The following is a 25,093-nucleotide window of genomic DNA, read 5'->3' as shown; positions in this document are numbered from 1 at the left end:
GAGATGTGTGGTGACAGGAAGAGCATGGTTGAGACAGCTAAAAAGGGTGAGCTAAAATGATATATATATGTGGAGAGAAAGAGTAAGAAGAGGTTGACAAAAAAAAAGAATATACAATTCTGATGTGGAAGGGAAAAGGAGAAGGGGAAACCAAACTGGAGATGCAAGGATGGAGCAAAAAGATCATGCATAATTAGGGCTTATACATGCAGGAGGATGTAATGTGTACACAAGACAGAGTGGACTGGGGTAATGTGGCATATAGGGTACAACAAGCTGTCAATGGACTGAACCAGGGAATATGAAGCAGCTGGGAGAAAAAACAGAAAGGTCTCTGGGGCCTGGTTGTAGATTGAAAGTTGTGGTTTTGGTTGTGGGCATGAGTAAATGAAACCCTGCCACTGTCTGTTCCTGTTGCTACCTCACTGAAGCAGAAAAAATTGACAAAAGTATAAAAAAAGAAATGCTTTTTATTCCCCTTGTCTTTATACAATGGCACTATAATACACATTCCTATAATCCTCTAGCAACTCACCTTTTCCCATATGTACATAAAAAATCCAAACTAGTCAATAACAACACCATCACCTTTTTTTCTTAAAAAGTTCAACTGCAATACCATTAACTCCAGCTGCTTTGCAATGCTTTATCTTGCACATGGCTTTCACCAGCTCTTTTCTTCTCATCAAATCCCTTAACATGACTTTCTCGTTTCATATATTTCCACATTCCAAACCCCTATATCTGCAACTTATTCATCTAACACTTTCATCAGTGCTTCAAAATACTCATTCTAACTCCTTATCACTTCATTACATGTTACCAGTTTCCCCATCTACTCCCTTCAATGATGCTCTCATTTACTCTTTTGTTCACACACTTTTCACCTCCTCCAAAACATATCATTTCACTGTACCTTCCTCTCTACCTCCTCCCACTTCCTCTTGTACAATAATTATAATAATTCTTCCCAGTGGATAATGCCCATACACCCCTCTTTTCTCTTACACTAACAACTGAGCATACTAATTATCTCTCCTTTCCTCTCATCATTATTACAGCCACTCACATCCAGACAACCCAGTCTGAGCCATTGAGGAAAATGAGCCCTCCTTGCTTAATTTCTTATGTTTCATGTTTTAAAAACATTTATACCGCTTCAGCTAAATTTCCTTTTTTTCAAATAATTTTTCTCTTTTTCTTTCCTCTTTTTTCCATTTTAGGAAACTGCAAACCTTTACCACATAATTATGTTTATTTACAAGAACTCCTTAATTAATATGATAATCATATAGTTTACTTGACTCAAACCTGTAGAGTGAGGAACTTTGTTTGACAGATGAAGATGCAGCATTAAGGGGAAAGTCCAAATGCTTTGCCAAAGTTTTCAGCAGGGGACCTTTAGTACAATTACATCTTTAGAGACTTGCCAAATATGTCTGCATCCTGGTTTTGTACATGCACAAACTGTCATATGATTTGGTTGTATTTTCATTTTTTTCTGATTAAACAGTATTCATTTACCTTACAAAGCTCTATATTGATTCTATGATTTTCTTTATGTTATTAACTTTAATTCTTTTTATAACTTCATGTCTTCGCACAGTACAGTTTTGACTGTAATGACATATTCCTGGATCAATGTAAATTATTTCCTTTCTACATGCAAGATTTATATCATTTCCACAAAAATAATCTTATATTCTGATATTTGAGGGAATCCAGACGCAACTGATATCAATCATATCTATGAATGCTAATACTGCCTAATTGAGAAATAAAGGCAGCTTAGGAATCTTAGAAAACAGTCACCACCATTTCACTTGGCTTTTGTGACTATAATAGCATCAAGTTCAGCATGAGAATTCTTACCCAGTTGAGCTTGTGTTTTCTTACCTAATTGTGAAGTCTTACATTTCCAGATTTAATATACTCATAACCTCTACATACTCAACTGGCAACATCAAAATGATCCTTACGAATTTGGTCTGGCTGGAGTTAATGGAATTGCAGTTGAACTTTTAAACAAAAAAGGTGGCAGTTTGGATTTTTAGTGTATGTATGGGACAAGGTGAATTGCCAGAGGATTAGAGGAATGTGCATTATAATTTCATCTTTGAAAATTCATATGCAAGAGGAATAATATGGTGCTGGTTCATCAACTGTTTCTTAACGATGAACATTTAAGTAATAAAGATGGCTGAGTGGAGGTAAGCCAGCAGAGCGGACATCAAGGATAAGGAAGAGTGAGATACCTAATTTGATAAGATTTATCACATCACATTCTAGGCATCCTTTCAGGGACAGATGATTCAGCTAGGCACACTGTTAAGACTATGATAGGCATCTTGAAGTATGTCTAAAGTGAGGCAGGAATTTTGTATGTTTTGTAGTATGTCATAGGAGGTATTCCAGTAACAAGATTTTTCATGAAAGGTTTGGAAATATAGCTCCTTTCATACGTTTTGGATGAATTAGAAATGCACTCATAGATTCATTCTGAATGCCTAGAAGGTTTCTGTATGTCTTTCAGTGGCAAATTAATAGAGTGAAGAGCATGATAAGTCTTTTAATAATTAAAGGGCATCATACTCCATGAGAGACCCAAAAGTATCATAAAGAACATTCTGGCATATCTACTAGTGTAGAGATATTTCTGATTAGCTAAGTATAATAGACTAACTTAGCAAACAGAAAGACAGTAACTGTTAAAGAGTATATTGAGCACTAACCATAAAAAGGTACTTATCAATTTTCTATTCATTTTATCATAATTTGTTGCTGTCTCCTGCATTAGTGAGGAAGTGCAAGGAAACAGATGAAGAATGGCCCAACTCACCCACATACACAAGTATATACATACATGCCAACACACGCACATATACATACCTATAAATTTCAACATATATATACATATACATACACAGACATACATATATACACATGCACATATTCATACTTGCTGCCTTCATCCATTCCCATCACCAGAAGAGAATATGCAATGTAGATGTACAGAGATTACAGATAACTTATCATTTATATATACTTATAGACACAGGCAATGTAAAACTTTCAGTTGAAAGGTATGTCAAGCCAGTTAAATGGGATGCATCATAGAGATCATACCATTTAGATGTACTGAAGGTCATCTCGAAAGAAATTAACATGACCTTACCTAGTTACAATATTTGCTCTAAAAAGGTTTTTATGGCTGGTACAGTAAAGATAAATGAAAACTTACAGTCAAAAGGTATGTGAGGGAGTCATCAAGGAACATCTTCATAAGGCTTTTCATGTCTGTGGACTTCTCCATCAAGAGTTTGGACTCAGTATCTACAAATATAATATTTGCATCTAAAAGGGGGTCTACAACATCAATATAACAAGCAAAATCAAGATGAGGTATCTATCTGCCTCCATCAAATCTATCTTGTATTATGAATCTATTCAACAGTGGAAAAGTATCCAATAAAAAAAAATCTGAGGCATAGTGTGGATACTGAAATTGAAAGAAATCATCTTTTCTTTGCAAGACTTCCACAATCTAATCAATGTACAACTTCATTTAAAAAAGCTATCTGTTATCACTCCTAGCCTACTTAAGAAGATATGCTTAACAAACTTAGGGTACTGCAACAATCTTTACTTCTTCTAAACTTATGACAAACTGTAAATAGCAAGTGGTTAATAATTCATAGGTAGTACATACTACATATCCAAAAAACAAATCTTATTACTGAAGGTTTAAGTGCCAGCTAAGGTATTGACATCCTTCTTGTTGGTAAATGCTTGTTCATGTTAGTGAAACACATTGGGAAACCCTTACTGCCCAGTAAGCATAATAAACTAAAGTTGCACTTAAAATTTGTTCATATTAAAAATACTCAAGTTTAATACAACTTTTTGTATGATGTTCCATGTCATAGGATTAAACATTCTTGTATTAAGTGCAAAAACTTTTATACAGGTAAACCACTGATTTTCAGGCACTCTTGATTCCAAAGCCTTGTTGGATTAACCATTTCGCCAGACCAACCGTGGTCACATAATAATTCATCAATACGCCTCTAACCCACTAATCATACATCTCCCACTATCTAAAGTATACCATGAACTGCTAGAAATTTACATTAAACAAATATCAAATGTTTGAGCACCCTAAGATGGTGAGTCTGTCCTTAGATTGTTTGAATCCAGTGGCATACCTAGGGTATGGCAGGTAGGGCAGGTGCCCTGGGCACCACTTGAGGGGGGGGGGATGGCGTCCTGGGTCCAGACCATGATTCAGATCTTAAAGATCTAGGTTTCTTAACCATGGAAACATATCTTTGGCATTTGGAACCACATTGATATCACTATGAGTTCAATAGATATTCACAAAAACTGATATTTCCGTAATGGCATCCTGGATCCAGACAATAATTTGGATCACTCCCAAACTCTAATCAATTGGTCCTTGAGTCATTTCTGACTTTCCCTGATAATTTCATCAAAATTTGTTCATATCTTTTGTTGACTGGGGAAGAGCAGTGTGGTTTCAGAAGTGGTAGAGGATGTGTGGATCAGGTGTTTGCTTTGAAGAATGTATGTGAGAAATACTTAGAAAAGCAAATGGATTTGTATGTAGCATTTATGGATCTGGAGAAGGCATATGATAGAGTTGATAGAGATGCTCTGTGGAAGGTATTAAGAATATATGGTGTGGGAGGCAAGTTGTTAGAAGCAGTGAAAAGTTTTTATCGAGGATGTAAGGCATGTGTACGTGTAGGAAGAGAGGAATGTGATTGGTTCTCAGTGAATGTAGGTTTGCGGCAGGGGTGTGTGATGTCTCCATGGTTGTTTAATTTGTTTATGGATGGGGTTGTTAGGGAGGTGAATGCAAGAGTTTTGGAAAGAGGGGCAAGTATGAAGTCTGTTGGGGATGAGAGAGCTTGGGAAGTGAGTCAGTTGTTGTTTGCTGATGATACAGCGCTGGTGGCTGATTCGTGTGAGAAACTGCAGAAGCTGGTGACTGAGTTTGGTAAAGTGTGTGGAAGAAGAAAGTTAAGAGTAAATGTGAATAAGAGCAAGGTTATTAGGTACAGTAGGGTTGAGGGTCAAGTCAATTGGGAGGTGAGTTTGAATGGAGAAAAACTGGAGGAAGTGAAGTGTTTTAGATATCTGGGAGTGGATCTGGCAGCGGATGGAACCATGGAAGCGGAAGTGGATCATAGGGTGGGGGAGGGGGCGAAAATTCTGGGGGCCTTGAAGAATGTGTGGAAGTCGAGAACATTATCTCGGAAAGCAAAAATGGGTATGTTTGAAGGAATAGTGGTTCCAACAATGTTGTATGGTTGCGAGGCGTGGGCTATGGATAGAGTTGTGTGCAGGAGGATGGATGTGCTGGAAATGAGATGTCTGAGGACAATGTGTGGTGTGAGGTGGTTTGATCGAGTGAGTAACGTAAGGGTAAGAGAGATGTGTGGAAATAAAAAGAGCGTGGTTGAGAGAGCAGAAGAGGGTGTTTTGAAGTGGTTTGGGCACATGGAGAGAATGAGTGAGGAAAGATTGACCAAGAGGATATATGTGTCGGAGGTGGAGGGAACGAGGAGAAGAGGGAGACCAAATTGGAGGTGGAAAGATGGAGTGAAAAAGATTTTGTGTGATCGGGGCCTGAACATACAGGAGGGTGAAAGGAGGGCAAGGAATAGAGTGAATTGGAGCGATGTGGTATACCGGGGTTGACGTGCTGTCAGTGGATTGAATCAAGGCATGTGAAGCGTCTGGGGTAAACCATGGAAAGCTGTGTAGGTATGTATATTTGCGTGTGTGGACGTATGTATATACATGTGTATGGGGGGGGTTGGGCCATTTCTTTCGTCTGTTTCCTTGCGCTACCTCGCAAACGCGGGAGACAGCGACAAAGTATAATAAAAAAAAAATATATAACATATACATATGTGGGCATGTATGTATATACATGTGTACGTGGATGGTTTGGGCCATTCTTTCGTCTGTTTCTTTGCGCTACCTCGCTAACATGAGAGACAGCGACAAAGTATAATGAATAAAAAATAACTATACAATTACTATATATATCATCTTATTTTAGCATAGAAAATATTCCTAAGTTATATCCCAAAATCCATAACAAACCTTTTCACTTGGATTCTTAAGTGAAATATGTATTCACTTACAGTTCAACTTTGAGTCACTCTTCTGAAGAGCATAAGACAAACAACAAACATACCCCTCTGTGCTTGAAAGATTCAGTTATGCTACTTCCAACAAATGAACATTCATAGTTACTTAAAGGTTGCTGGACATCCTCATTATCAGTGGTACATTCACTATCTACCACAAGAGCTGAAGCAAGTAACACAAGAATCACAGACACGGTGACAAATAGTCTATCCATCTGTGAAAAGAAATGCAATCATTAACAACGTATTCCTTTTCCCAAGCAATATATAATCCATACTGAAAAATACCTCTAACAAAAATGTAATTTTTTTGTTCTTAAGATAGGCATATGTAACTGAGATCAGACAATAACACATTGATCTTGTTTCTCATTAAGGTGTGTAGTCTTATCATTTAATATTAGATTGTATAATCAGAATACTGCTAATCTTACCTGTATCCTTATCTAAATTTATAATCTAGAGATGTATTCACAAAGTGTTCTAAATTCTTAATTACTACAGTCAAAGCTTAACACATACTTTTCTCTTTGTGTTATGCATGACAATGTCTCTGGTGCCCATAATGGTACCTTTTCTAGCTGATACACAGTTCTGCAGAATTGGAGGACCAAACTTCCGATTTTGGTCCAACATATGCAGTAAATATTTCTCTATACTTCTCCTTACCCATGAACTGACATTTACCATCAGTAACTTATCTTTCATATATCTTCAAACTAAGTATTCTGGCAATAGATTTTGAACTACATCAACCTCCAAATTCCTTTCACATACAAAATCTGTTTCTTATCTTTCCAATGATGACAGTCTTTAATTTCGAACTTACCATTTCCTACTTTTGAGAGGTAGGGCTAAGAACAGACAAACAAATGGCCTTACTTGCTACTCTATTGTCATATATAATGCACCAAAACCAGAGCCTCCCATCAATATCAAAGCCTGACAGACTCCTCCATGGTTACCTGACTTTTTTTTAATGTTGAAGGCTCCAGTCATGGACAAAAGTTCACATCAAGGCAGGGCCTTAATCAAATATAAAGAGAATTATGAAATGAAAAATGAAAGGGAAGAGTATTCATGAATTTTGGAGGATGAAAAATTTGTCTTTTAAAATGTGCCGGGTCATAGTGTTACAAAAGTGTGTGTGCCCCATATTTGTATGTCTGCTCCGTGTGTGTTTATGGTGTAAGTGGGGGCCAGGGCCTCTGTTATCTCAACTTGGAATTCACTTCCCTGGCCAGGTCATCAATCAAGTTACCCTCAACACTTAGGCCTGTCGTCTTTCCCATGTCCGAGGCACCAGACGGCAGAGGTCGTCTAGGAAATGTGGCTTTCTATATATCGTCATTACCATCTGGATAAGAGATGATTGGGCTTTAGGCAAGAACAGGGCCAGACCTAAGGCCTCCAGCCAACCAGGAGTGGCACTATGAGCCACCCTCCTCCAATCACAGCCAGATCTTAGGCCTTTAGCCAATCAGAAGTGGAACTCTGAGTAACCCTTCTGAGACTAGGGCAGCAGGGCAGGGCAGGCCACTCCTGGCTCGTTCCCCCCTTCAATAAAATCCTTTGATGCCAACTGGGCCACGATTCCCAGCTACCCCATTTGCCCAGCAGGTAAGTGGGTTTCCCTTCTGTCTCAAACCCTTAGCCTACGATCACTGTGTAAAGTGGCACCATACTAAACTCTACGATGTTGCACTGCCTCTGTCATTTAGGTCCAAGTGTCATAGAGTATTTTAGCTTGTCACAGAAGTGTCCAACGAATAATGTATCTTAAATCATGCTTCTAGAGTCAAACTGTCATACAGGAGAGATCTGGTTTAAAATCTTATCTGGAATACTGAATGTTAAGTATTAATGAAAGTGTTCATACTCAATTAATGTGCTTTATCTTGTATTCTTACTTCTTGTATTATATGTATATTTAACCCTGGTGTTTACTTTCACTTCATAATGTTAAGATAGCATTATCCAGTGTAACATAATAATTGACAGTACTTCCCAGTAGAAGGATTCGTAACGTAACAATTGGCGAACTTGCCAGGATTTTTCTTGCCCTTACAGAATTTCTTTCCTCAATTCATTAATCATGCCATTGACCAGTGACGCTGACGTTGAACATTTCTGCCAATCTGGGCCCTCTTCCAATGACATCAGATCTTTAACAACTTATGAGTGGAAGCTTGTTGCGGATGGGCTAGGAGTGATTTATGACTGGAATGCTCATAAAGTACAGTTGGAGACTATTAATAAATAAGTTAGTTGGCAAGCAGATCGTAGGTGCCACACCTGATGTTGAAATCAGTGTTGACAATACCATCCCTTCATCGAGGTTGGCCAAAGACTTGATTCCTCCCCATCTCTCTAGTGATGTTAATCCCGAATACTTGCAGTTCCAACTAGAGATTGCTTGACTTACTGCAGAAAGAGAACAAGCTATGCTACGGGAACAAACTGAACAAGCTAAGTTCCAACTAGAGATTGCTAGACAACGCAGAAAGAGAACAAGCTAAGCTACGGGAACAGACTGAACAAGCTAAGATCAACAGGTGCAGAAGAAATGGACTGAACAAGCTAGGCTAGCAGTAGAACAAGAGAAATTATGACAGGGAGCGCCATGACCAGAACCAGTGTTGTCATTTGAGAAACATAAATGTTGAAAAATTTTTCCGTAAGTCTGAACAGGCTGCCCATCAGCTCTCTTGGCCGAAGTCATCTTAGTCAACTGTATTAAGTCCTCTCCTTGTTGATAAGGCCGAATCCACATACGCCGCATTGTCTAGTGAGGTTGTGAAGCAGGCAGTGCTGAGAGCTTATCATTTAAAACCGGAAGCATACCGACTCAAGTTTAGAGCTAAGAATAAGCATCCTAATCAAACCTACGCAGAGTACTTTCATGAAGAGGTCGGCTTACACGAGCAGTGGCTATGCTCTGAAAAAGTTTGTGATTTTGCAGCGCTTTCAAAATTAATGGTACTTCAGGAATGTAAGAACGGTGTACCATATGATGTACTGAGTTATTTAATTTATAAAGAGGCGAGGTCTGTTGAGAAGGCTGGGGAACTAGCAGAAGAGTATGTCCTAAATCTCAAACTTGACACGGAGAGATGTTCAAAGGGTTTTGATAGCAGAGGAAAATCCAAAAATCATGTAACCCCACCTGAATCTGCTCCCTTGATGGTAACTCTTAAGATTCATGGGAACAACTCCGAAAGAGTTAAGGTTTGTTCTAAATGTGGCAAGGTTGGACACCAGGTGAGGGAGTGCTGGGCTAGGTTGAAGGAATCCAGAGACTCTACCAGGAGTAGGTTGGTGAGTCTCTTCTCAACTTTAGGGCCACCTAGTAATGTAAGTGAGGCTATCCCTGCTCTTAGGAAAGTGAGGGGCTGTGAGAGTGGTAATCAGTCAGTAGTTAAGGATCCATTTCGGGGAACTACAACATGTTCCTGTCTAAGGGCTATGTCAGTAGCTATGGAATCTGAAGAAATGTGACTGTATTGCGGGATTCTGGCATACTGTAATCCCTGATGTTAGATGGCTTGGTGCTGGTAGGAGAATCTAAGGACTGAGTCTTGCTAGACGGGCTGTTGTGTCTCAAGGCAGTTCCACTAGCTGATGTGAGTGTGGAAACAGATCTCTTCACAGGCCCTGCCCTGGTGGGGATTGTAGATTGGTTGCCTGTCATAGGAGTGGACTTTGTGTTAGGCAGTGATCTTGCAAGGGAAAACATGGGTCCAGTGCCAGTGGTGTCAGTGAGACTGGTGGAGTCTGCTGAGACAGAGCGACTTGAGGAAGAGAAACTGCAACCACTCTCCGAGAGTGAGACCAGCGAGGTGGAGCTGGGTGATACCTTCTTTGCTGGTTTAGACTCCCAGCAAGAGTCGGCTGATGAGGCTGATGATTTGTCTCAGTAGAATCTGAAGAAATTACAGAGAGCCAAACCAGAGTTTGAGATGTTGTTTGAGTCAGCTGAAGAATTGGCTGACGGTTATTACCTCCAGAATGGGTTGCTAATGAGGAAGTGGTGCCCAGTGTCATGTAATGGAGAAGACAAAGAGTGGCAGGCAGTCCACCAGATTGTGGTGCCACATCCCTATAGAGGGGAGATTTTGAAGCTTGCACATGACTCAAGCTTCACCGGTCATTTAGGGGTGAGAAAGACCCTAGACCATGTGTGGCGGAATGTATATTGGCCTGGTCTCTGCCGGGATGTCGCTCAGTATGTAAAGACGTGTCATACATGTTAAGTGATGGGAAAGCCTAATCAGAAGCTTAAGGCTGCTCCCTTAGTTCCTATTCCTCCATTTGAAGCTCCATTTGACCAGGTCATGGTTGACATTGTGGGCCCATTGTCAAGAACCTCATCAGGCAACTGTTACATTTTAAGCATTATTGGTATGGCCGTGAGATATCCCGAGGCAATACCATTAAGAGGCATGAATGCCAAGGCTGTTGTCCAGGAGTTGCTTAGCTTCTTCACAAAGTTTGGACTGCTCAGAGAGGTGCAGTCTCATCAGGGATCCAATTTCATGTCCAGGACTTTTCAACAAACCCTGAGGGAGCTGGGTATTGGTAAGATTACTTTCACTGCTTACCACCCTCATGGTCAGGGAGCATTGGAACATTACCATTCCACCCTAAAGTCCATGCTAAAGAAGTATTGTGCCGACATCACTAGAGACTGGGATAAGGGACTCCCTTTCCTTCTATTCTCCACAAGAGAAGTGCCAAATGAGCCTCTAGGTTTCTCCCCCTTTGAGCTGATGTTTGCCCACAAGGTACAAGGGCCTCTTAAGTTACTGAAAGACATGTGACTGAACAAGAGTGAGAGTGTCAGCCTGTTGGACTCCTTTAGCAAGTTAAAGGAGAAACTCCAGAGGTGTTGGGAAGCCGCCCAGAAGAATCTAACAGAGACCTAGTTACTAATGAAGAGATGGTATGACAAACTTTCTCAATTGAGAAGGTTTGCAGCGGGGGAGGAGGTGTTGCTTCTACTACCCCAGCCAGGACAACCCCTGGGGGTCTGTTTCTAGGGTCCCTACATCATTATCCGAAGTGGAGGAGACTCAAATAACCTTGTCTTGACCCCAAACAGGCGCAGAGGCCGGAGAATATGCCACACCAACATGCTTCAACTATATTTCAATTGTGATCCTCACCCTCTGGAACCGACTGTGCCAGTCTGCATCATCCAACGTCCAGTGGTAGCAGTATGTGACGAGGATGACGACCCAGCTATGGGTGCCTTGGAGACCTGGGAACTGGACGGAGGCACGGACGGGAAGTGGGAGGTGAAACTTTTGCATCTAATGGAGAAACATATGCAAATGTCTGCTCTACTGTCAAAACACCTGAAGGTTTTCCAAAGCACACCTGGACAGACCTCGCTCACATGCCATGATGTAGATGTGGGAGATGCCTGGCCTATCAAACAAGTTCCTTACTGGGTGAGTCCACAATGAGCAGCCATCCTTCAGAAGGAGCTGAACTATATGCTGGAGCATGACCTGATCGAGCCGTGTCAGTCAGAGTGGAGTTCCCCTGTTACTCTCGCACTCAAGCCTGATGGGACTTATCGGTTCTGTATTGACTACCGCTGGGTTAATGAGGTGATGAGAACTGATAGTTATCCCCTGCCGCATGTGGAAGACTGCATAGACCGTGTCAGCAGTGCTCGCTGTCTGACAAGACTTGACCTCAGGAAGGGGTACTGGCAGATTAGATTAACAGAGAAAGCACAGGACATCAGTACCTTTGTAGTGTTAAGACAGACTTACAGGTGTAAAAGATGCCTTTTGGCATGAAAAATGCCCCTGCCACATTTCAGTGACTTATGGCCATCCTCATCAGAGACTTGCCTGGTTGTGTCGTCTACCTGGATGATATTGTGATATACAGTCAGAGTTGGGACAAACATCTACAGAGACTTGACAACATTCTGACAGTCTTGAATGAGGCTAACCTTGTCCTCAATTGGGACAAATGCAAATTTGTGAAGGCCAAAGTGCAGTATTTGGGCTATGTGCTCAGTCAAGGTGAGCTAGCCCCACCGACTGCAAAAGTCTAGGCTTTACCCCAGATGGGTGCCCCCTGATCTAAAAGAGAATTGAGACATTTTATGGGTGTGGTTGGATACTACAGGATGTTCATTGTTAATTTTGCAACACTCGTGGCCCCTCTAACAGATTTACTGAAGAAAGATGTTAGATATGTTTGGAATGAGCAGTGTGAGACAGCCTTTCATCAGTTAAAGGCTATACTTTGTAATAGTCCTATTTTGAAGGCTCCTGATTTTGACCAGCCATTCATGTTAGCAGTAGATGCCAGTAATGTATGAGCTGGTGCTGTCCTCTTGCAGGAGGACACAGAGAAGGTTAACCACCCCGTAAGCTATTTTAATAAGAAATTCAATCAAGGCCAAAGGAATAATTCCACCATTGAGAAGGAACTCTTGTCTTTGATATTTGCTTTGCAGCACTTTCATGTATACTTGTGCCCTTCAGGCACTTTCATGTATACTTGTGCCCTTCAGGCAATCTTATCAAGATGTATACTGACCACCACCCACTCAAATATGTTAACAAGTTCCAGGATAAGAAGCAAAGGTTAGCTAGGTGGGCCTTGTTCCTTCAAAAATATAATTTAGGATTTCGCCATATTGCTGGCACACATTATGTGCTAGTAGACTGTTCATCCTGCTCTTATGGTAAGAAAATTCCTCTTTCAAGAATTTTCTCCTTTGAGGAAGGGGGTGTTACAAACATGTGTGTGTGCCCCATTTTTGTATGTGTGCCCCATGTGTGTTTATGGTGATGTTTCATGTTATAGGAAGGCAAAGTGGGGGCCAGGGCCTCTGCTATCTCGGATTGGAATTCACCTCCCTGGCCGGGTCATCAATCTAGTCACCCTAAACACTTAGGCCTGTCGTCTTTCCCACATCCAAGGCACCAGACGGCTGAAGTCAAGGGCAGGGGTCATCTAGGAAATATGGCTTCCTATATATTGTCGTTACCGTCAGGCAAGATGAGGGCTACACCTAAGGCCTCCAGCCAACCAGGAGTGGCACTATGAGCCACCCTCCTCCAATCACAGCCAGACCTTAGGCCTCTAACCAATCAGGAGTGGTACTCTGGGTCACCCTTCTACATTCCCACCTGAGACTAGGGCAGCAGGGTGGGGGAGGCCGCTCCTGGCTTGCTCCCCCTTCAAAAAAATCCTCTGATGCCAGCTGAGCCACAATTCCTAGCTACCCCATGGGCCCAGCCGGTGAGTGGGTTTCCCCTCTGTCTCAAACCTATAGCCTACGATCACTGTGTAAAGTGGTGCCATACTAAACTCTATGGTGTTGCACTGCCTGTAATTTAAGTCTGAGTGTCACAGACCTTGTCATAGAAGTGTTCAACAAATAAGTGTATCTTGAATCATGTTTCTAAAGTCATATTGTTGTAAAGGAAAGAGATCTGGTTTGAAATCTTACCAGGAATACTATGGAGTTGCACTGCCTGTCATTTAAGTCTGAGTGTCACAGAGCTTGTCATAGAAGTGTTCAACAAATAAGTGTATCTTGAATCATGTTTCTAAAGTCAAATTGTTGTAAAGGAAAGAGATCTGGTTTGAAATCTTACCTGGAATACTGAATGTTAAGCATTAACGAAAGTGTTCATACCCGATTTATGTGCTTTGTTATCTTGTATTCTTATTTCTTGTATTATATGGTGTGGGAGGCAAGTTGTTAGAAGCAGTGAAAAGTTTTTATCGAGGATGTAAGGCATGTGTACGTGTAGGAAGAGAGGAAAGTGATTGGTTCTCAGTGAATGTAGGTCTGCGGCAGGGGTGTGTGATGTCTCCATGGTTGTTTAATTTGCTTATGGATGGGGTTGTTAGGGAGGTGAATGCAAGAGTTTTGGAAAGAGGGGCAAGTATGAAATCTGTTGGGGATGAGAGAGCTTGGGAAGTGAGTCAGTTGTTGTTCGCTGATGATACAGCGCTGGTGGCTGATTCATGTGAGAAACTGCAGAAGCTGGTGACTGAGTTTGGTAAAGTGTGTGAAAGAAGAAAGTTAAGAGTAAATGTGAATAAGAGCAAGGTTATTAGGTACAGTAGGGTTGAGGGTCAAGTCAATTGGGAGGTGAGTTTGAATGGAGAAAAACTGGAGGAAGTGAAGTGTTTTAGATATCTGGGAGTGGATCTGGCAGCGGATGGAAATATGGAAGCAGAAGTGGATCATAGGGTGGGGGAGGGGGCGAAAATTCTGGAAGCCTTGAAGAATGTGTGGAAGTCGAGAACATTATCTCGGAAAGCAAAAATGGGTATGTTTGAAGGAATAGTGGTTCCAACAATGTTGTATGGTTGCGAGGCGTGGACTATGGATAGAGTTGTGCGCAGGAGGATGGATGTGCTGGAAATGAGATGTTTGAGGACAATGTGTGGTGTGAGGTGGTTTGATCGAGTAAGTAACGTAAGGGTAAGAGAGATGTGTGGAAATAAAAAGAGCGTGGTTGAGAGAGCAGAAGAGGGTGTTTTGAAATGGTTTGGTCACATGGAGAGAATGAGTGAGGAAAGATTGACCAAGAGGATATATGTGTCGGAGGTGGAGGGAACGAGGAGAAGAGGGAGACCAAATTGGAGGTGGAAAGATGGAGTGAAAAAGATTTTGTGTGATCGAGGCCTGAACATGCAGGAGGGTGAAAGGAGGGCAAGGAATAGAGTGAATTGGAGCGATGTGGTATACCGGGGTTGACATGCTGTCAGTGGATTGAATCAAGGCATGTGAAGCGTCTGGGGTAAACCATGGAAAGCTGTGTAGGTATGTATATCTGCGTGTGTGGACGTATGTATATACATGTGTATGGGGGTGGGTTGGGCCATTTCTTTCGTCTGTTTCCTTGCGCTACCTCGCAAACGCGGGAGACAGCGACAAAGCAAAAAAAAAAAAAAAAAAAAAAATATGTAAATCTAACCCAAGTGTTTGCTTTCACACCATAACATTAAGATAGTGTTATCTAGTGTGTGTAACATAATAATTGATGGTCTTTCCCAGTAGAAGGCTTCATAACAATAGCTATTGGGAAAGACATGAGAAGGTAGGGAGTTCCAAAGCTTCAAAGTGTAAGAAAAAAACAGTTATCAAAGTGGTACGCCCTTGAGTTGCTGATAGAAACACAGTAATCATGAGACACACCAGCTTGCTGAGTATTGTATGGTCTACCTAGTGGAGGGGCACAAAAGCGGCCACCTCTCTGGGACAGAAACCACAGTAATATCTATAGAAGGAAAGCAAACCAACACTGCAGCGCAGGGTCAGGTTTGGAACTTACCCTGGACAGTTTATAAGTCAGACCACTTTCAACTTAACTCTGTCAAGTAAAAGATGGAGAGCTAGAACCAACCCAGATGTGAGAGCAGTACTCCATACAAGGATGAGTCAATCCTTTGTATAAACAGAGCAACTGTTCAAAAGAAAAAAGTTTCAAAATCTAAACAGGACACCCAGTATTACAGGCAGACTTAGCTATTCCTGTAATGTGAGATTTCCAAAAAAGAGAGGATGTTACAGTAATATCAAGTATTTTCACTGAGTCATGGGGTGGAATTACAGAAATGTCAAAGGAGAGATGAAAGTTGTGAGTTTTTGATAGAGAGACTGGTAGAAACAAGGTCTTGGAGGAATTAAACTCAAAAAGATTTTGTCTACCCCACTGAGATACCCTGTCCAAGTCTGAGTTTATTAAAGAAGCTCAGATAGATTGGCCAGAAAAGAAGCTAGATTTGAAGGAGCAAAGTGAGGGAGGGAAGCTAAAAGAAGCTTCGAGATGAGACCCGATGCCACACCCTGTCAATAGCTTTGCTCATGTCAAGAGCAACTATACATGGCTTCCCAAAATCTTTCAGGGATTATGACCAGACACCAGTAAGATAGGAAAGAATATCACCAATGGATCTCACCTTAGAGAAACTATATTGGTGATTAGAGAAAACACTATGAGTTTCAGGTGTCTAACACTATGGGAAATGAGAAGAAATTCAAAGACATTGGAAATCATAATGTCAAAACAATAGGACAATAGTTAGAGGGGTCAACACAGTCACCTTTCTTACAGATGAGATGTCAGACCACTTTCAACTTAACTCTGTCAAGTAAAAGATGGAGAGCTAGAACCAACCCAGATGTGAGAACAGTACTCCATACAAGGATGAATCAATCCTTTGTATAACCAGAGCAACTGTTCAAAAGAAAAAATTTTCAAATTCTAAACAGGACACCCAGTATTACAGGCAGACTTAGCTATTCCTGTAATGAGAGATTTCCAAAAAAGAGAGGATGTTACAGTAATATCACGTATTTTCACTGAGTCAAGGGGTGGAATTAAAGAAATGTCAAAGGAGAGATGAAAGTTATGAGTTTTTGATAGAGAGACTGGTAGAAACTAGGTCTTGGAGGAATTAAACTCAAAAAGATTTTGTCTACCCCATTGAGATACCCTGTCCAAGCCTGATTTTATTGAAGAAGCTCAGATAGATTGGCCAGAAAAGAAGCTAGATTTGAAGGAGCAAAGTGAGGGAGGGAAGCTAAAAGAAGCTTCGAGATGAGACCCGATGCCACACCCTGTCAATAGCTTTGCTCATGTCAAGAGCAACTATACATGGCTTCCCAAAATCTTTCAGGGATTATGACCAGACACCAGTAAGATAGGAAAGAATATCACCAATGGATCTCACCTTAGAGAAACTATATTGGTGATTAGAGAGAAGACTATGAGTTTCAGGTGTCTAACACTATGAGAAATGAGAAGAAATTCAAAGACATTGGAAATCATAATGTCAAAACAATAGGACAATAGTTAGAGGGGTCAACACAGTCACCTTTCTCACAGATGAGATGTCAGACCACTTTCAACTTAACTCTGTCAAGTAAAAGATGGAGAGCTAGAACCAACCCAGATGTGAGAGCAGTACTCCATACAAGGATGAATCAATCCTTTGTATAAACAGAGCAACTGTTCAAAAGAAAAAAGTTTCAAAATCTAAACAGGACACCCAGTCTTACAGGCAGACTTAGCTATTCCTGTAATGTGAGATTTCCAAAAAAGAGAGGATGTTACAGTAATATCAAGTATTTTCACTGAGTCAAGGGGTGGAATTACAGAAATGTCAAAGGAGAGATGAAAGTTGTGAGTTTTTGATAGAGAGACTGGTAGAAACAAGGTCTTGGAGGAATTAAACTCAAAAAGATTTTGTCTACCCCACTGAGACACCCTGTCCAAGCCTGATTTTATTGAAGAAGCTCAGATAGATTGGCCAGAAAAGAAGCTAGATTTGAAGGAGCAAAGTGAGGGAGGGAAGATAAAAGAAGCTTCGAGATGAGATCCGATGCCACACCCTGTCAATAGCTTTGCTCATGTCAAGAGCAACTATACATGGCTTCCCAAAACCTCTCTGGGATTATGACCAGACACCAGTAAGATAGGAAAGAATATCACCAATGGATCTCACCTTAAAGAAGCGATACTGGTGATTAGAGAGAAGACTATGAGTTTCAGGTGTCTCAGGTGTCTAAGACTATGGGAACTGAGAAGAAATTCAAAGACTTTGGAAATCATAGATGTCAAAACAATAGGATGATAGTTAGAATGGTCAATACAGTCACCTTTCTTACAGATGAGATGTATCAATAAGCTCGAAGGAACACTCTTGCAGTACATGGGGATGGATGCTATCAGTATCATAAGCCTTGCTTGTGTTGAGAAAGAGAATTGCTTTTCAGGCAGTCCGAAAAGAATTCCAAAGAGATTATGGAGAGGGGTATAGGATTACTAAGACGATCATCATGGGGTGATGGAATGTTACAGTCACTCAAGGTGGAGTAAGAGGAAAAACAGGAGCCAAAGAGAGTTCCTTTGTCTACAGGAGAGATATTTATAATACCATAAGAACAGAAAAGTGAAGGAAAGGTAGTGACAGAAGTTGTCAGTGATGGCCATAATTATGGACCAGCAAGGCCTATCAGTGGATGACAAGGAGAGGTCATCACACTCCCTATGGATAAAGTATTGCTTTGCCTCACAGATAACATGCTCTCAATCATTACAGGCAGTGATAAAAGCTGAATGAGTGCCAGATGAAGGAGAGTTTTTCCAAGCCTGATTTGCCTGATCTCTTGTCTCAATGGTTTCAGAATGGCAAAGGTTGGACCATGAATTGGATGAAGATGTCGTCTTGGGGGAAGAGGGGATAAATGCTTCCGTTCCCGCAAGAATAACCTCTGCCATGCATTCAGTAGAGACAGAAACATCACCACCTGTGAGACAATAATCACCACATATGAGACAATAATTTACCCAAGGACAGTTGGAAAGGAAGTTACACAAGTAATTCCAGTCAGCTTTGTTGAGGTGCCAGTACTTACGCTTAGAAGGGACTGCTGGAGGGAGTGGAGCCATTACGATTTATATGTTTGTGAGTGTTGTGATCAAATGAACCAGCTGGGGCAAGATTGTGTACTTTTAGCAGGATGGACTAAAGGTGAAAAACAGATCCAGAATATTAGGAGTGGTCACAGTGGTCAGGAATATGGGTAAGGTTTACATGAGTTTACATGGGTTTACATGAGTAAGACAGACAACAAGAGGCCTGATTGGCCCATGACTGGGTTGTCTCAAAAAGAGAAAATAAGATATAACAACAAAAAATGTAATTCCAATCAGTAGTTTTTAGGCTATCACCGACTCCCCACTGCTGCACAATAACCTTCTAGTCTCCCTGTTACCACTGTCATTTATATATTCATTTCTGGCATTTTTCTCAGAGTATACCTGAATTTATAAAATATTTGTCTAAACAACTTTTGAAGGTATTTATAGTTTTTGCATTTACTATGTCTGATGGTAACACACCTATAGGTAAAGAAGCTTTTACCCATGATCTATACTACATCTTTAAGCTTTGAGTTTTATTTGTCCTAGTAACTGCATTTTCTTGTATTTCAGAAAGATGCTCGTGGTCTACTTGATCAAACTTGTTCAGAATTTTGAACACTTGGATTAAGTTGCAACAAAGTTTTTTAAGGGAGGAGATCTACTTGTTTTAGCCTTTCTTTGTATGCCAGATATCTAAGGGATGAGATGACTTTTTTCACACATCTTTGTACTTGTTCTAATTTTTCCTCATCTTTTTTTATAGTTGGGGACCAAAACTGGACTGCATATTCAGAGTGTAGTCTTACTAGAGAATTATAAAGTGTGAGAATTGTTTTTGGCATCTTGTAATCTATGTTCCTAGCTATGAAACCTAACATTTAGTTGCCTTTTTTACTTGTTGCTCGACACTGTTTAGTTTATTTCAAATTGTTGCTAATGACAACTCCAAGGTTCTTTTCTTCATCTACTTTAGTTAGAGAGTTTCCAAATAGTCATAATGTATATTCTTGTCTCCAAAGTGCATAACTTTACACCTGTCTACATTAAACTTCATTTGCCATCTGTCTGACCACTCTGCTAGTAAGGTAAGATCTCTTTGAATCATTTCACAGTCCTGCCTGTTTACAGATCTACCTCCTAGTTTAGTATCATCAGCAAATTTGGAGATATCAGATATGTGACTAAGTTCTAAATTATTAATGTATATTATGAAAAGAATTGGGCCTAGAACTGACCTCTGTGGCACACCACTTATTACATCTAGCCAATCTGAGACGTCACCATTTAATACTATATGCTGCTTTCTTCTGGTAAGCCAGTCTCTGATCTATGTACAGAGTTCTTCACCGATTCCATGTACTTTGAGTTCATATATAAGTTTCTCATGAGGTACTTTATCGAAAGCCTTCTGGAAATCTAAATGCACTACACGAGTAATTTTTCATTCTAATTTTGAAAAATTACATTAAGAAAATTCCGGTAAATTCATCAGGCAGGATCTTTAGCAAAAATCGTGTTAGTTAGCTGATATAATTTTATGTTCTAGAAATGTGACAATTTTATCTCGTATTATTTTTTCCATCATTTTATCAAACAATGACATAGGCTAATTGGGAAATAGTTCAAGGCACACTTTTTGTAACATATGCTAGTTTCCAGTCAGTTGGCACTGGACCATCCAGTAAAGATTGGTTGAATACTTTTGTTATGGGGTACATCAGCTGTCTCCTGACCTCTTTTAAAAATCTCGAAGCTAAATTATCCGGGCCATTAGATTTGTTCGGATTTAATTGGTCCAGGTATTTAAGTACTTCAGAGCTCTTTATTTCTCTAACCTTCAACTCTCCTTCATCAGATCCTTGAAACATTTTCATTGGTTGCAGTATCTGAAAAGTTTCTCTAATTGCAAATACAGAATTAAAAGAATAATTTTGTGTTCGAGATGTTTCTTCAATTGTGAATAGAGTTTAAATGAATAATTTATTTTTTTTTTTTTTTTCATACTATTTGCCATTTCCCGCGTTAGCGAGGTAGCGTTAAGAACAGAGAACTGGGCCTTAGAGGGAATATCCTCACCTGACCCCCTTCTCTGTTCCTTCTTTTGGAAAATTAAAAAAAAAAAAAAAAAAAAAAAAAGGAAGGGGAGGATTTCCAACCACCCGCTCCCTCCCCTTTTAGTCACCTTCTACGACACGAAGGGAATACGTGGGAAGTAATCTTTCTCCCCTATCCCCAGGGATAATATATATATATATATATATATATATATATATATATATATATATATATATATATATATATATATATATATACACATATATATATATATATATATATATATATATATATATATATATATATATATATATATATATATATATATATATATATTTTTTTTTTTTTTTCTTTTCTTTTTTTTTGCTGTTTTTGCTTTTTTTTGCCCAACCCACCCCCCATACACATGTATATACATGCGTCCACATATGCAAATATACATAACTACACAGCTTTCCATGGTTTACCCCAGACGCTTCACATGCCCTGATTCAATCTACTGACAGCACATCGATCCAATTCACTCTATTCCTTGCCCTCCTTTCACCCTCCTGCATGTTCAGGCCCTGATCACACAAAATCTTTTTCACTCCATCTTTCCACCTCCAATTTGGTCTCTTACTTCTCGTTCCCTCCACCTCTGACACATATATCCTCTTGGTCAATCTTTCCTCACTCATTCTCTCCATGTGCCCAAACCACTTCAAAACACCCTCTTCTGCTCTCTCAACCACGCTCTTTTTATTTCCACACATCTCTCTTACCCTTACGTTACTTACTCGATCAAACCACCTCACACCACACATTGTCCTCAAACATCTCATTTCCAGCACATCCATCCTCCTGCGCACAACTCTATCCATAGCCCACGCCTCGCAACCATACAACATTGTTGGAACCACTATTCCTTCAAACATACCCATTTTTGCTTTCCGAGATAATGTTCTCGACTTCCAAACATTCTTCAAGGCTCCCAGGATTTTTGCCCCCTCCCCCACCCTATGAGCCACTTCCGCTTCCATGGTTCCATCCGCTGCCAGATCCACTCCCAGATATCTAAAACACTTTACTTCCTCCAGTTTTTCTCCATTCAAACTTATCTCCCAATTGACTTGACCCTCAACCCTACTGTACCTAATAACCTTGCTCTTATTCACATTTACTCTTAACTTTCTTCTTTCACACACTTTACCAAACTCAGTCACCAGCTTCTGCAGTTTCTCACATGAATCAGCCACCAGCGCTGTATCATCAGTGAACAACAACTGACTCACTTCCCAAGCTCTCTCATCCACAACAGACTTCATACTTGCCCCTCTTTCCAAAACTCTTGCATTCACTGCCCTAACAACCCCATCCATAAACAAATTAAACAACCATGGAGACATAACACACCCCTGCCGCAAACCTACATTCACTTTCCTCTCTTCCTACACGTACACATGCCTTACATCCTCGATAAAAACTTTTCACTGCTTCTAACAACTTGCCTCCCACACCATATATTCTTAATACCTTCCACAGAGCATCTCTATCAACTCTATCATATGCCTTCTCCAGATCCATAAATGCTACATACAAATCCATTTCCTTTTCTAAGTATTTCCCACATACATTCTTCAAAGCAAACACCTGATCCACACATCCTCTACCACTTCTGAAACCACACTGCTCTTCCCCAATCTGATGCTCTGTACATGCCTTCACCCTCTCAATCAATACCCTCCCATATAATTTACCAGGAATACTCAACAAACTTATACCTCTGTAATTTGAGCACTCACTCTTATCCCCTTTGCCTTTGTACAATGGCACTATGCACGCATTCCGCCAATCCTCAGGCACCTCACCATGAGTCATACATACATTAAATAACCTTAACAACCAGTCAACAATACAGTCACCCCCTTTTTTAATAGATTCCACTGCAATACCATCCAAACCTGCTGCCTTGCCGGCTTTCATCTTCCGCAAAGCTTTTACTACCTCTTCTCTGTTTACCAAATCATTTTCCCTAACCCTCTCAAGGTGAGAACAATGGAAGTAAGGGGAGTGGGGGAGGAATGGGGTGTATTTAGGGAATCAGTGATGGAGTGCGCAAAAGATGCTTGTGGCATGAGAAGAGTGGGACGTGGGTTGATAAGAAAGGGTAGTGAGTGGTGTCATGAAGAAGTAAGATTATTAGTGAAAGAGAAGAGAGAGGCATTTGGACGATTTTTGCAGGGAAAAAATGCAATTGAGTGGGAGATGTATAAAAGAAAGAGACAGGAGGTCAAGAGAAAGGTGCAAGAGGCGAAAAAGAGGGCAAATGAGAGTTGGGGTGAGAGAGTTTCATTAAATTTTAGGGAGAATAAACAGATGTTTTGGAAGGAGGTAAATAAAGTGCGAAAGACAAGGGAGCAAATGGGAACTTCAGTGAAGGGCGCTAATGGGGAGGTGATAACAAGTAGTGGTGATGTGAGAAGGAGATGGAGTGAGTATTTTGAAGGTTTGTTGAATGTGCTTGATGATAGAGTGGCAGATATAGGGTGTTTTGGTCGAGGCGGTGTTTTATATATATATATATATATATATATATATATATATATATATATATATATATATATATATTTTATCATTTTTTATTTTGCTTTGTCGCTGTCTCCCACGTTTGCGAGGTAGCACAAGGAAACAGACAAAAGAAATGGCCCAACCCACCCCCATACACAATGTACACATACACACGCCCACACACGCAAATATACATACCTATACATCTCAATGTACACATATATATACACACACAGACACACACATATACACCCATGCACACAATTCACACTGTCTGCCCCTATTCATTCCCATCACCACCTCGCCACACACACACACACACACATATATATATATATATATATATATATATATATATATATATATATATATATATATATATATATTTTTTTTTTTTTCTTTTTTATACTTTGTCGCTGTCTCCCGCATTTGCGAGGTAGCGCAAGGAAACAGAAGAAAGAAATGGCCCAACCCCCCCCATACACATGTATATACATACGTCCACACACGCAAATATACATACCTACACAGCTTTCCATGGTTTACCCCAGACGCTTCACATGCCTTGATTCAATCCACTGACAGCACGTCAACCCCGGTATACCACATCGCTCCAATTCACTCTATTCCTTGCCCTCCTTTCACCCTCCTGCATGTTCAGGCCCCGATCACACAAAATCTTTTTCACTCCATCTTTCCATCTCCAATTTGGTCTCCCTCTTCTCCCCGTTCCCTCCACCTCCGACACATATATCCTCTTGGTCAATCTTTCCTCACTCATTCTCTCCATGTGCCCAAACCACTTCAAAACACCCTCTTCTGCTCTCTCAACCACGCTCTTTTTATTTCCACACATCTTTCTTACCCTTACGTTACTCACTCGATCAAACCACCTCACACCACATATTGTCCTCAAACATCTCATTTCCAGCACATCCATCCTCCTGCGCACAACTCTATCCATAGCCCACGCCTCGCAACCATACAACATTGCTGGAACCACTATTCCTTCAAACATACCCATTTTTGCTTTCCGAGATAATGTTCTCGACTTCCACACATTCTTCAAGGCCCCCAGAATTTTCGCCCCCTCCCCCACCCTATGATCCACTTCTGCTTCCATGGTTCCATCCGCTGCCAGATCCACTCCCAGGTATCTAAAACACTTCACTTCCTCCAGTTTTTCTCCATTCAAACTCACCTCCCAATTGACTTGACCCTCAACCCTACTGTACCTAATAACCTTGCTCTTATTCACATTTACTCTTAACTTTCTTCTTCCACACACTTTACCAAACTCATTCACCAGCTTCTGCAGTTTCTCACATGAATCAGCCACCAGCGCTGTATCATCAGCGAACAACAACTGACTCACTTCTCAAGCTCTCTCATCCCCAACAGACTTCATACTTGCCCCTCTTTCCAAAACTCTTGCATTCACCTCCCTAACAACCCCATCCATAAACAAATTTAACAACCATGGAGACATCACACACCCCTGCCGCAAACCTACATTCACTGAGAACCAATCACTTTCCTCTCTTCCTACACGTACACATGCCTTACATCCTCGATAAAAACTTTTCACTGCTTCTAACAACTTTCCTCCCACACCATATATTCTTAATACCTTCCACAGAGCATCTCTATCAACTCTATCATATGCCTTCTCCAGATCCATAAATGCTACATACAAATCCATTTGCTTTTCTAAGTATTTCTCACATACATTCTTCAAAGCAAACACCTGATCCACACATCCTCTACCACTTCTGAAACCACACTGCTCTTCCCCAATCTGATGCTCTGTACATGCCTTCACCCTCTCAATCAATACCCTCCCATATAATTTACCAGGAATACTCAACAAACTTATACCTCTGT

General features: G+C 40.6%; 1 protein-coding gene across 2 annotated transcripts in view; it reads right to left on the bottom strand.

The window, feature by feature from the left end:
• LOC139754652 (ferritin light chain-like) overlaps nucleotides 1–25,093 on the bottom strand; it is a 58,524-nt gene that overhangs the window by 22,268 nt on the left and 11,163 nt on the right. Inside the window, exons 2-3 of one of the 2 annotated variants that reach the window (XM_071672179.1) lie at nucleotides 6,289–6,397; nucleotides 3,242–3,333 (exon numbers count right to left, since the gene is read on the bottom strand). In XM_071672179.1, the coding sequence (XP_071528280.1) occupies nucleotides 3,242–3,333; nucleotides 6,289–6,397 (201 nt within the window). The remainder of the gene's footprint in view (nucleotides 1–3,241; nucleotides 3,334–6,288; nucleotides 6,398–25,093) is intronic. The other variant, XM_071672180.1, reaches the window with a different exon arrangement.

This window comes from Panulirus ornatus, chromosome 17 (genome assembly GCF_036320965.1).
Source record: "Panulirus ornatus isolate Po-2019 chromosome 17, ASM3632096v1, whole genome shotgun sequence".
Lineage (NCBI taxonomy): Eukaryota > Metazoa > Arthropoda > Malacostraca > Decapoda > Palinuridae > Panulirus > Panulirus ornatus.
Note: the sequence above shows the minus strand (reverse complement) of the source record. Positions and strands in the feature narration are given on the sequence as shown.